This window comes from Drosophila suzukii, chromosome 3 (assembly GCF_043229965.1).
Source record: "Drosophila suzukii chromosome 3, CBGP_Dsuzu_IsoJpt1.0, whole genome shotgun sequence".
Lineage (NCBI taxonomy): Eukaryota > Metazoa > Arthropoda > Insecta > Diptera > Drosophilidae > Drosophila > Drosophila suzukii.
Window position 1 is genome coordinate 12,680,308 of NC_092082.1, and position 13,699 is coordinate 12,694,006.

The 13,699-nt window shown below is 39.1% G+C and overlaps 2 protein-coding genes across 4 annotated transcripts; both read left to right on the top strand.

Moving 5' to 3' along the window:
• The first annotated feature begins 16 nt into the window (after positions 1-16).
• LOC108007107 (R3H and coiled-coil domain-containing protein 1) lies at positions 17-6,774 on the top strand. Its single transcript, XM_036815669.3, has 10 exons — positions 17-178; positions 1,542-1,712; positions 2,188-2,360; positions 3,617-3,797; positions 4,215-4,665; positions 5,071-5,250; positions 5,310-5,600; positions 5,666-5,855; positions 5,921-6,160; positions 6,275-6,774. Exons 3-10 carry the CDS (start codon positions 2,327-2,329, stop codon positions 6,322-6,324), a joined length of 1,617 nt encoding a protein of 538 aa, XP_036671564.3. The 5' UTR covers positions 17-178; positions 1,542-1,712; positions 2,188-2,326; the 3' UTR covers positions 6,325-6,774.
• A 262-nt stretch (positions 6,775-7,036) lies between these two features.
• On the top strand, positions 7,037-9,082 carry Prx4 (Peroxiredoxin 4). Of its 3 annotated transcripts, none has more exons than XM_017070778.4 (5): positions 7,037-7,163; positions 7,838-7,998; positions 8,063-8,180; positions 8,273-8,678; positions 8,817-9,082. In XM_017070778.4, exons 1-5 carry the CDS (start codon positions 7,108-7,110, stop codon positions 8,865-8,867), a joined length of 792 nt encoding a protein of 263 aa, XP_016926267.2. In that variant the 5' UTR covers positions 7,037-7,107; the 3' UTR covers positions 8,868-9,082. The 3 variants fall into 3 exon arrangements, with proteins under 3 accessions (XP_016926267.2, XP_036671879.2, XP_016926268.2); XM_036815984.3 differs by having other exon boundaries at positions 7,146-7,163; positions 7,843-7,998; XM_017070779.4 differs by lacking the exon at positions 7,037-7,163 and adding an exon at positions 7,326-7,468.
• Positions 9,083-13,699: the final 4,617 nt, after the last annotated feature.

Sequence of the window (13,699 nt, forward strand, 5' to 3'; positions counted from 1 at the left end):
GCAACCCTGAAAGTTCTAACTGTGTGTGTGTGTGTGCGACGTCGGTTTTTTCGTCGTCGCGATTTTTTTAAAATAAACTGGAGGCATTCGCAAATAATTTAAGTCTAATTGATCAGGAATTTGTGCATAATGTCGGTTGTGATATCGAGCTGTTCGTGAAGAAGCGACTGAGTAGTGGGTAAGAATAGTGCCGAGTGCTGAGAAAAGAACAATTTAGAACTTTTTGCCACGAGAATATCAAGTGCGTAGGTGTGTGTCAGTGTTTTGGGGCGAGTGTATGTGTATGTGTGTGTGTCTGTTGTGGTCTCCGAGTGTGAGGGAGATGGGATGTAACCCCCCGCTCCCTCCCCTCTCTCCATCCAAATACATAGACTTGTAACCAAGTCCCGTTACAACAATGGTAATACGGAAATGTGCAACAGAGAAAAACAGCAAGCAACAACAATAACGAGAAGTAGTACGAGTTTTGTGGGCCTTTCGTGCAGATATTACCAGTTTTCCCCGCTCCTCCCCCCCCCCCCCCCTCTTTTTCTGCACAACTTCGAGTTTTCCCAGCTGCGCCACTGCAAAAAAAAACAACAAAAACAATTTTCCGCATTGCAGTTGCGCCAACTAACACCGATTTTTTTTGGGGCTTCGTGCTTTTGCGCTCTTTTTGCATTCAACTCGCGTTTAATAAACAATTAATCGCCGAGCAATAAACAACAACCGCAAGCGGCGCATAGAAATTTAAAGCTTTTTCAAAATATTACACCATTGTTACATAATATATAGTTTTCAAGTCGTGCTTCGGGCTTGTTTTGCTGTGCTTGTTGACCCTCTTCTTGAGGTCGTTTCTTCTGCTTCCTCTTCTAAGCGAGAATTTCCAACAACCTGTTAGATGATCGGGTCTAATTGGCTGTTTTTGTAACTACGTTTATACGGGATTGTAGAACTCGAAAATCAATTTTTTACAAAGGTATTGAGTGGAAATACGAGAATACACCATATAATGTAATATTTTAGTGAATGTCTAGTGGTTTTGTTTTCTATATTCAAAGTTAAAAGGATTACATCTTCAGTGGTCATTAATATCATCAATTTCTTAAAAGTTTTCCTTTGAAAATAGGCACGATCACGTTACGCATATTACCAGAACAATTAAAACTTAAGAATTGAAACCTAAAATTTAAAGAAGGTTAAAAAAAGATCAAAGGTCTAATTTAAAAAGATATAATAGTCGATTTGTACATTATTATTCTTTACTTTTGTTCCTGACTATAACCCAGATTTAGATGATATTGTGATTAGGATGCTTATCAGTAAATGATTCGATTTTTCCTATTTTTGTAATCCATTCATAGTCAGTGGCAAATGTTTTAAGCTCTCAAATGCATTCGTCTGTTTTTTGTCCGAAATGTGTGTGTTTATCAGGAGTGTTTTCAATTCCCCCAATTAGCGTTAATGGAATTCCCGCATAAACGACTCATCACAAAACCACACTCTCATACGATCTATATTGATCAATAGTTTGTTCACCTTCTCCCTTCCCTCTTCCACAGCGTTCTGCTCTTTCCACCTGTGGGCAATTACCGCCGTTATCTCATCCACCAAACATGTGAGAAATACCGCCATCAGTACGATCTGTTCACCTTCTCAGTGGGCCAAGGGCCACAGCGCCGCACCGTCCTGTGCTTTCGCAATCAACTCCTTGATCCCAACGGCTTTGAGGCGTAAGTATTGAATTGTACTTAGGGATTTTGCTATCTCCCTATTGAGATGCAAAAACTAACTTTTTTTTCCGAAATATAGCTAGATACTATGTAATGCTATACTGCAATATTTTTTCATATAAGGTATTCATACTATATTTTGTTGATAAGTAAAATAGGTTGAAGCAATGCGAGTTCAATGAGTAGAAACAACAATCCGAGTTCAATTCCCACCGCTACCAAATAATAAACATTTTCCCAGAGTACTTATAAAAAGCAGTCCTTTATTTCAATTAAATATTATAATATTTCACCTGGTATCTATTTTTAAGTTAAGCAGATAAATCAAATGGATCATAGAATACTGTAAACTTTTTTGTGTAAAAAAAAACAATTTTTGATCTTATAATTAGTTTTACCACCTCTAGCCATCCAAACATTTGAAATGTAGCTTATCGTTGATCTATTAAATTTGTAATTTATTATTTATTCACAGCCGCAAGCAGCAGCAACAGCAGACGCGTGGGCGGGACAAAGATAGGGAGGCCGCGAAGAGCTGGCGGAGCAACAACAATTCTCACACGAACGGCAGAAGCAGCAGCGCCAGCAGAAGAAACTTAACGGAGCTCTGTAAGATGGGCGTTAAGAAGCATATCAGCGAAACACCATGTGAGTAAATAATACCAATACTTCACTAACCAAATAAACAAAAGCAAACGCTGCTTTTTTAATGATATTTTGGAGCCAAGTGATTCGGCTTTTTTGTTTAGCAAGCGGCCATAAATTTAAATGTTTGCAAATACGCAAAAGATGCGAAACAAAGAAATCAAAATATTAATGAGGGTTGGTGAACGACACAAACTGAAGAATACTCTTATAAACGTATAAAATGTAAACATATAAACTAATATATTTTCAAAATAATTGTTCGGAAGATTTTGTAAATATTCGTATTAACCTGCTTGAAATGAGAGATTGGTTTATTTAAAATCTAATAAGAAAGAAAAAAATTGTATTCTTGCGTAACATGTTTAACCAAAATCCGAGTTCAAGTACCACCACTGCTCAATTTATTTTTGAATTACTACATAGCTTTTTAATTTCAAAACCAGCATTATTATATCTAATAATACTTCAATTGTTGTTATAATATCCCTATAGTAACTACAAATTTAAATATATTTAAAAATTATTTACTCAGCAAAACAGTTATTAAGTTAAGAAAGCTGAATTGGTTGATTGCTTTAATTTTAAAATATTTTTTTTTAATTCCCCCTCCAATTAGAAGTAATGACTACTCTCCAGCGTAGCGTATAATAAATATAATATTTAACTTAAAATAACCAGATGCCAGCTGAGCGACGCAAGCAGCGACGCGGGCAGCGCCGTTTGTTCAAGGTCGCCCTCTTTCTCGAGCGGATTTTTGGTGCTGTTGCATCACAGCACTTCACTCCACTTGGCTTCGCACAGGTAGACTAGACGCTCAGCTGGTCGACGGCTGCGCACGCTCACTAGTGCTGCCCCGCCCCCTGGGTCGCCCCCCCCCCCCCCCCCCTCCCTTTCCACCTGGGATCCACCACCTGCCAAGTTCGTGTTGACATTCACGAATATCGGGGCATAAAGCGGGCCGTGGAAAATTGGGTCGACATAAGTGAATTTTGTTTTTAATTTATTTTATGCCGAATCCGTTGCTTCACCTTAGTCTCTATTTTTTTCGGTTTGTTTTGTGCATTTGCCAACTGTTGTTGCTAATCGTCTGCCTACCTCTCTCATTTGGCTATCTTTGTATCTTATAGATACTTTTGTATATTTTAAATCATCTCACAGATGGTATCTCTGAGTATTTTAATCCCACTGTAAAGTCGTTCGTATCTTTTATCTCTATCTCCAAGTATCTCATGGTTGGTATCTTCTGTATCTTTCAGTAAGCAAATCGAACTCGGTGGATTTATACAGACCGCCAGCCCTGAGGAGCAACCATAGCAATAACAACAACAGCAGCAGCGAGGAAGCAGCTGCAGCGAACGAAGCAATAGTAACATCATTAGCTGCAGGAACAGCAACCACAGCAACTACAAGTCCTACCTCTAAGGAATCCCCGAACAGGTAGGTGCAATACAGTGGAACCTCGATTTAACAAACGAGGTATAAGCAATACTAGTAGTTGACAGGGTACTACTCAAAAAAATAATAATACAATATACATTTTTAACGAATTAAATATGTAAAGAATTTGTATTAACTCGAAATTTTCTCATTTTAAACATTTTAAACTAGTTACAGCTGTTATAAATAAGATTCAAAAATATTTTTGGAATAATAGTTTAAAATGTTTCAAAGAACTTTTGATTAACACCTACATAGTTTTGTGTGTTTTGAGTACCCCAGAGGTTTATAATCATGGAAGCTCTACTGTATCTGTATCTCAGAAACTGACGAAATTCTGTCGTGAGCTAATCGATTACCTTTTTCTCTTCTCTTCCATTTCTTATTACCTGTGTGTTTTGCTCTGCTGTTTCGCAGAGAGCAACAGGCGGACGCCTCAGCAGCGGCGACCCGTCGCGAACGCCGTCCCGATCGCTTGGTTTATGTGCCAAGGGCACGTCGCAGTCAAACTACACCACCGACCACAACAACAACGACAGCAGTAGCAGCAGCAGCAACAGCGGTTGCAACAACAGCAACAGCAGCACCAACGGCCACAGCAACAATTACAGCAACGGAATCTCCGCCAGTTGCAGATACAAACCCGAGCAAAGCGGACGACTCCAACGGTCAGCAGCAGTTGTCCAAATCGAAGAAATCCAAATCACATCGCGAGCGCAGAGAACGCGGAAAGAAATCAACAGCTGTATCTGCATCTACAACAGCTACCACAGATAACGCCACCGTACTCGTTATATCAGCAACTGAAAATTATACTCAATCAAACGAAGAGAACCGTCAGGCCAAGCCAGCGGACTGTGATAAGGAGGTGTGATATAGTAATACTTAATCTTTTTAAAATGAGAGGATCTGAGAGGAAATTGTATTCAATTCGGAATATATATCTTTTTCCTCTCTAATAATAATAGGGTTTTAATGAAATAATTACTCTTCATAACAGTTTTAATCAAATTAAGTATACAACCTGTTTTTAGTTTTCTTTGATATTTTAAAAAAGGTATCTATGAGTTGTACTCAGTTTAAAAGAATGGCCTACAAAATGACAATCTACTTTTAAAATTTGCGTCACTAATCTTAGCCAGTTAATGTTTTCTATGTATGTTGAGATTGTCATTATTCAAGGTTTTTGATTTCAGTTAGTAAAGGGCTTTAACAATAATTACATACTGAAACTCTGACCTTGCCGTTCTAATCGAAAATTTATCCCCCACAGATCATGAGCGGCGCCCAGCGTACAAAGCCAGCCGGCAATGGCAACAAATCAGCCAGCAACGGCAAAACCCAGCCATCGCCGCCATTGCGCATCGAGGATGCGGTGGTGGCCAGGACCACCAACGGCGAGGAGGCGGCCAAATGTGATAACGATGTGCGCGAATTGCAGCGAGCCTCAAAGGTAAGTTATAACCCCATCGAAATGATAAACGAAATTAACTATTTTGCATACCATTGCAGGAAATCAACCGCAGCAATCGTCGCATCATGAAACAAACCTTCAACTCAGATGTACTAGAGATTCCTGAGAAGATCGAGACATCAGCACCTAAGGCAATCCAATCTCCTCAAGCATTAGCCACAGCGAAACCACCTGCAGACAGCACCACCGAAGATGATGACGAGGAGGATGAGGACGACTGGGAGAACATGTTCGACGAGAGCGGTGACTGCCTGGATCCCAAGATACTCCAAGAACTGAGCGAATCCGTGGGCAAGTGCAAAATAGAGCTGCCCAAAATGGACTACACAGTAAGTTAAAAGAAATGTTTGAAAGTAAAACCATTTAATATTCTAATATTTTTTGATACCCCCAGGTTTTTCACATCAAGCAACAACTGCTCAACGAAGAGGAGTTTCCACACGTTCTGGAGGTCTCCAATTTCCCTGTGGAATTCAAAACTCCCGACCTGCTTATGCTTTTCGCCCAGTACAAGGGCAGTGGCTTCGACATCAAATGGGTGGACGATACTCATGCCCTGGCTGTGTTTAGCAGTTCCCGCATCGGTGAGAGTGTTTATGATTTCAATCGGAGATTGGTTTTGTAATGAAATTGTATGTTTGCCGCACAGCTGCTGAGGTACTGACGATGGGACATCCGTTTGTCAAGTTGAAGCCACTGGCAGAGGCCACTCTGGAGTCACGACTGAAGGCAAAGAAGGCCGGTGCCGTATCGTTGCAGCCGTATCGCCAGCGACCGGAAACGTGCACGGCCTTGGCCCGGCGACTGGTGTCCGGTGCATTGGGGGTCAAACTGCCCACGGCGCCGCAGGAGCGGGAGAACGAGAGGCGGGTACTACGTGAAGCCAAAGGTGAGTGCAAGTTCGGGGTTTCGATCTAGAAAACTGGGTTTGGGATTTGAGTGAGTGGGATTTTTGAAGCATTCTGGTTTCTTAACTTATTCTTTTTTCAAATGTCACCCACAGAACGCAAACTGTTAGCTGCCAAACAGCGGGACGAAGTCTGGGAGAGCTAGACCACGGATCCGGAAGCAGGCTAGGTGCATTTTTTCTCAACTCATCAACAATAAGTGCGATGCGTCAGCACAACCACAACATGAAGATCAACAACAACAACAAACACTACCAACCATTAAATCCCACTACAAAAAATTTTCTCAATCAAAGCTAGCAAAATAAATGCGTAACTTGCATGCTAAGCAATGTTCGCTTTAAATGTTCGCTTTTTGTGCAATTAACACCAGATTTTTGCTCAATTTGTTGTAGTTTTTAGTGGATGCATGATAATGATTATATCATCTAGGCCGTAAGAGAGAAATATCTATATTTATTGGTCGTAGCAAGTAAACATGCATAGATACGTGTTGTTTTAACTCCAGGCGTAAACCTTAATTTTTAAGCGCGAGCAATTTATATATTGATATATATATTTTAATAAAGTTTATAGCGTAAGTAAAACGAGAAAAGTGTATTTTTGACTATAAATGAAAGGGGATTGGGGATATAATTGTGAAATCAAACAATTTTGTTATTCATTTAAAGTAAAGGTCCCTAGGTCGATGTTCCTATCGGTATAGTTGGCTGGTACTACTAGCGCCTATATGATCTTAAATCCACTTGTAAGCAATTAAAATTTTAAAATATTTTTTTACCACTAATTTTAAATTTTTTTGTTTAATAGTTCAAAATATAAATTTGAATAATTTTTGAAACTGCATGTATGTTGGCAACGCTTTAACCGTCAGTCGCGGTGTGACCAATGCGGCATGGTGGTATTTTAGCGAGCGACGGTCACATTTATGCCGGCAGAGAAATTTGTTATTAAAACAAAAGAGTTAATTATAGCGCTTAAAAGGTAACAGCTGTGCGTTCATGTGTTTGTTCAATGCAAGTTTAATTGTTATTTAACTTAAAATAAATATTAAAAGGGTGTATCGCACAGGCATTGAAATTCCAGTTGTTGCTTTTGGCAATGATTTTTTGAAGCAGTTACACGCTGACAACTATTAAATATATTACCAGTGAATGAAATTGATAAGCTTATCTTTACGGAAGCGCAGCAACAATAAGGGTCTTACCAAAATCAATTGAAGTTCTGGCAATTGAAATAGAATTTTTTGACTGCGTGGCTTCAAGTTGTGGGCGTGTTCGCATTTTTGGGTATGTGAGTACAGTGGTCTCCGGCTAAATTGGATTGGTTGAAGGTTTAGTGCATTTAGAAGACTTTATGTCACCTTCAAATCTGATTTTTAAAGGAACATATTACCATTTTCATAAAACTATCACTGAAATTTATCTTAGGTTTTTTTTTATTTAAAAGTACAAAAAATATAATTTTGAATATTTAAGCTTCATAAAATATAGAAAGAATACTAACGTACAATAAAGTTGGCTAACACTGTACTCATGTAGTTATAGATTTATTAATATAAAATCGAAGGGGAGGCTATAATTGCAAAAGTTGCGTGTCATAAATGCCGTATAAAGCAAATCTAATTGAAATATGTACCTACGTGGATCTTGTTTCAGACCAGTCATGAACAAGTACTTATCCGTGCTACTGCTATCCGTGGCAATTGCTGGAGCTGCTAAGCCAGAAGATAATGAATCGTGCTACTCCTTTGCCGGCGGGAACGTTTATCCCGATCAGCCAAAGGGCGACCATCAATTGCAGTACACCAAGGCAGTCAGTGAGTTCCATATAATATACAACCCGTGATCATGATTAACTCTTTATTACCTTCATTTCGACAGTTTCCAAGCCAGCCCCACAGTTCGAGGGAACCGCTGTGGTTAACAAGGAGATTGTGAAGCTATCGCTGTCCCAGTATCTGGGGAAGTATGTGGTGCTACTCTTCTACCCACTGGACTTGTACGTATACCTAATTTGGAAAGCGGCTGTTCTTTCTATTCTATCCTATCTTTTTCTCTATCAAGTACTTACATTTCTCTTTTCCGTTTCAGCACCTTTGTCTGCCCCACAGAGATCATAGCCTTCTCCGATCGCATTGCCGAGTTCAAGAAGATCAAAACGGAAGTGATTGGGGTCAGTGTGGACTCGCACTTCACCCATTTGGCTTGGATCAACACGCCGCGCAAGGAGGGCGGTCTGGGCAACGTCAAGATCCCACTGCTCTCCGATCTGACGCACAAGATCAGCAAAGACTACGGAGTCTATCTGGAGTCCAGTGGACATGCCCTGCGCGGTCTCTTTATCATCGATCAAACCGGAGTGCTGCGCCAGATCACCATGAACGATCTGCCAGTGGGACGATCTGTAGATGAGACTATTCGACTGGTTCAGGCCTTCCAGTACACGGATACCCATGGAGAGGTGTGCCCAGCGGGTTGGAAGCCAGGTGCCGATACGGTAGGTTTGAATGATATACATTATAATAAAATCCTTTAAAAAGTATTAAATAAGTGGATTAGTTTCCAAGTAAACTGCTATGGATTAAAATTTCTTCTAATAAAATACCTAAAATCAACCTTTCTATTACTTTTCCAGATCGTACCGAACCCAGAGGAGAAAACCAAGTATTTTGCCAAGAACAACTAAGGACAGATGGCCATCCCATTAGCATCCAAGCCCAGTTCATTCCAAGAGTTCACGACTGAATCACGACTAAATCGAACAATAGACCCCCATCGCTTGAGTCCTCTGTACAAAGTCCGTAATGCCACCGATTGCAAATGGTTTGCATTTGTTTTGTAAAAAATGTAGTTTGTTTATTTTACAGCATAACTGAGAGATAAATAAATTGATGAAGTACAGGTTTAAGTGATTCAAATTTCGTGGCGCCACAGGAGATCGACCAAAAGGAGGAGATTGCGATTGATCTCGAAATGTCTTGAAAGTTGCCTTGTGTGGCCACCATAATGATTTGTTAATCAATTCGATTGCGATTAGTTTCATACACAAATATATGAATATATGTAGTAGGTAATAGTAAATTAGTTAGGTACGCCATGGCTTGCAGTTACGTAATCCTGTGCTCAAACCTTTGGGTATAACAAAACTAAGTATGTTGCATCTGGGTGCATTCCTAGGTATATGTTCCAGGTGCATTAAAAAAGAGTGCGTGCAGAATGTGTCTAGTTTGTTGCATCTGGGTGCATTCCTAGGTGCATTTGGGTGCATTCCTAGGTGCATTTGGGTGCATTCCTAGGTGCATCAGGGTGCATTCCTTGGTGCATCTGGGTGCATTCCTAGGCGCTTCTGGGTTGCATCTGGGTGCATTCCTAGGTACATGTTCCAGGTGCATTAAAAAAGAGTGAATTTTCGCCAAGCATGGAAAATACAGAACCCGAGAACAAAATACTACTTTCGATCACGAATTTTCAAGACCGAAAATACTAGATTTAAGAACATTTCGGTCTTCAATCAAGTATGAATAATTCTTAAATTAAGTCATATTTGGGCTAAAAGCAAGAACGATTTAATAACAAAGTATGAAAGTTGCAGGCATGATTTAAGGTCGAATAATTATGAAATTAAATGAGTGTTTATTTTATTATAGTAAGAGAAATAAGTAATGGAAACTGAAACGAAATAAACGTGATATATGTAAATAATATTAATACTTTAAGTTTACGTAAGTAAACTAAGTAAGTAAGTAAATGCCGCTCACGGGCATTAACACTGTCTAGTTTATGCGCCTTATATACCGAGTACATTTAGAATAAATAGTTGGGAATTATAAGAGTTTGCACCCCTTACAAAATCGGAATCCTATTTTTTCGCCCTCAAAAGTCGCTTTTTGGCTGCTATAAAAAAACTAAACGTCAGACTGAGGTATGTCATACCTCGTTTAGCTCGTTGCTTACTTTCCAATTCATTGGCATTCAAACCTGAAAATGTTTAACTTTTCGCATTTTTCGCAAAAAAAGACGATGCACCCCCTTACAAAAAATGCGAAAACTGGTCAATAAATAAATTTTCCTTAAAGTGATTGGAATCATTAGCATATTAAGCAAGCTGTTCAAAACAGTCGGTCTTTTAGCTGTACGCCTTGATTTGACCAAACTACGATTGAAAAACTGGAAAGAAAAATCGAATTTTTGACTAAAATCTGAATCTCGTATTTTTGACTAAAATCGGAACTCCATTTTTCGCCCTAAAAATCCAGTTTTTTGGCTGATTCAAAAAAAGTAAACGTCAGATCGAGGAATGTCATACCTCGTTGAGCTCGTTGCTTAATTTCCAATCCATTGGCATCCAAACCTGGGAATTTTTAATTTTTGACATTTTTCGCAAAAAAGGACGATGCACCCCTTACAAAAAATGCGAAAACTGGTCAAAAAATAAATTTTCCTTTAAGTGATTGGAATCATTAGCATATTAAGCAAGCTGCTCAAAACTGTCGGTCTTTTAGCGGTACGCCTTGATTTGACTAAACTACGACTGAAAGACTGGAATGAAAAATTGTATTTTTGACTAAAATCTGAATCTCGTATTTTGTATAAAATCGGAACTCCATTTTTCGCCCTAAAAATCCAGTTTTTTGGCTGCTACAAAAAAAGTAAACGTCAGATCGAGAAATGTCATACCTCGTTGAGCTCGTTGCTTAATTTCCAATCCATTGGCATCTCAACCTGGGATTTTTTTATTTTTGACATTTTTCGCAAAAAAGGACGATGCTCCCCTTACAAAAAATGCGAAAACTGGTCAAAAAATAAATTTTCCTTAAAGTGATTGGAATCATTAGCATATTAAGCAAGCTGTTCAAAACAGTCGATTTTTTAGCTCTACGACTTGATTTGGCTGAACTACGATTGAAAAACTGGAAAGAAAAATCGCATTTTTGACTAAAATCTGAATCTCGTATTTTTGACCAAAATCGGAATCCTATTTTTTCGTCCTCAAAACACCTAGGGTTGCACCCAGATGTACCTAGGGTTGCACCCAGATACACCTAGGATGCAACCCAGATGTACGTAGGGTTGCACCCAAATGTACCTAGGGTTGCACCCAAAGGTACCTAGGGTTGCACCCAGTTATACCTAGGGTTGCACCCAGATGTACCTAGCAAAATCGGAATCCTATTTTTTCGCCCTCAAAAGTCGCTTTTTGGCTGCTATAAAAAAACTAAACGTCAGACTGAGGTCATACCTCGGTGCTTAATTTCCAATTCATTGGCATTCAAACCTGAAAATGTTTAACTTTTCGCATTTTTCGAAAAAAAAGACGATGCACCCCCTTACAAAAAATGCGAAAACTGGTCAAAAAATAAATTTTCCTTAAAGTGATTGGAATCATTAGCATATTAAGCAAGCTGTTCAAAACAGTCGATTTTTTAGCTCTACGACTTGATTTGGCTGAACTACGATTGAAAAACTGGAAAGAAAAATCGCATTTTTGACTAAAATCTGAATCTCGTATTTTTGACCAAAATCGGAATCCTATTTTTTCGTCCTCAAAACACCTAGGGTTGCACCCAGATGTACCTAGGGTTGCACCCAGATACACCTAGGATGCAACCCAGATGTACGTAGGGTTGCACCCAAATGTACCTAGGGTTGCACCCAAAGGTACCTAGGGTTGCACCCAGTTATACCTAGGGTTGCACCCAGATGTACCTAGCAAAATCGGAATCCTATTTTTTCGCCCTCAAAAGTCGCTTTTTGGCTGCTATAAAAAAACTAAACGTCAGACTGAGGTATGTCATACCTCGTTTAGCTCGTTGCTTAATTTCCAATTCATTGGCATTCAAACCTGAAAATGTTTAACTTTTCGCATTTTTCGCAAAAAAAGACGATGCACCCCCTTACAAAAAATGCGAAAACTGGTCAAAAAATAAATTTTCCTTAAAGTGATTGGTATCATTAGCATATTAAGCAAGCTGTTCAAAACAGTCGGTCTTTTAGCTGTACGCCTTGATTTGACCAAACTACGATTGAAAAACTGGAAAGAAAAATCGCATTTTTGACTAAAATCTGAATCTCGTATTTTTGACTAAAATCGGAACTCCATTTTTCGCCCTAAAAATCCAGTTTTTTGGCTGCTTCAAAAAAAGTAAACGTCAGATCGAGGAATGTCATACCTCGTTTAGCTCGTTGCTTAATTTCCAATTCATTGGCATTCAAACCTGAAAATGTTTAACTTTTCGCATTTTTCGAAAAAAAAGACGATGCACCCTTACAAAAAATGCGAAAACTGGTGAAAAAATAAATTTTCCTTAAAGTGATTGGAACCATTAGCATATTAAGCAAGCTGTTCAAAACAGTCGGTTTTTTAGCTGGAAAGAAAAATCGCATTTTTGACTAAAATCTGAATCTCGTATTTTTGACCAAAATCGGAATCCTATTTTTTCGTCCTCAAAACACCTAGGGTTGCACCCAGATACACCTAGGATGCAACCCAGATGTACGTAGGGTTGCACCCAAATGTACCTAGGGTTGCACCCAAAGGTACCTAGGGTTGCACCCAAAGGTACCTAGGGTTGCACCCAGTTATACCTAGGGTTGCACCCAGATGTACCTAGCAAAATCGGAATCCTATTTTTTCGCCCTATAAAGTCGCTTTTTGGCTGCTACAAAAAAAGTAAACGTCAGATCGAGGAATGTCATACCTCGTTGAGCTCGTTGCTTAATTTCCAATCCATTGGCATCCAAACCTGGAAATTTTTAATTTTTGACATTTTTCGCAAAAAAAGACGATGCACCCCTTACAAAAAATGCGAAAACTGGTCAATAAATAAATTTTCCTTTAAGTGATTGGAATCATTAGCATATTAAGCAGCTGCTCAAAACTGTCGGTCTTTTAGCGGTACGCCTTGGTTTGACTAAACTACGACTGAAAGACTGGAATGAAAAATTGTATTTTTGACTAAAATCTAAATCTCGTATATTTGACCAAAATCGGAATCCTATTTTTTCGTCCTCAAAACACCTAGGGTTGCACCCAGATGTACCTAGGGTTGCACCCAGATACACCTAGGATGCAACCCAGATGTACGTAGGGTTGCACCCAAATGTACCTAGGGTTGCACCCAAAGGTACCTAGGGTTGCACCCAGTTATACCTAGGGTTGCACCCAGATGTACCTAGCAAAATCGGAATCCTATTTTTTCGCCCTCAAAAGTCGCTTTTTGGCTGCTATAAAAAAACTAAACGTCAGACTGAGGTATGTCATACCTCGTTTAGCTCGTTGCTTAATTTCCAATTCATTGGCATTCAAACCTGAAAATGTTTAACTTTTCGCATTTTTCGAAAAAAAAGACGATGCACCCTTACAAAAAATGCGAAAACTGGTCAAAAAATAAATTTTCCTTAAAGTGATTGGAATCATTAGCATATTAAGCAAGCTGTTCAAAACAGTCGGTCTTTTAGCTGTACGCCTTGATTTGACCAAACTACGATTGAAAAACTGGAAAGAAAAATCGAATTTTT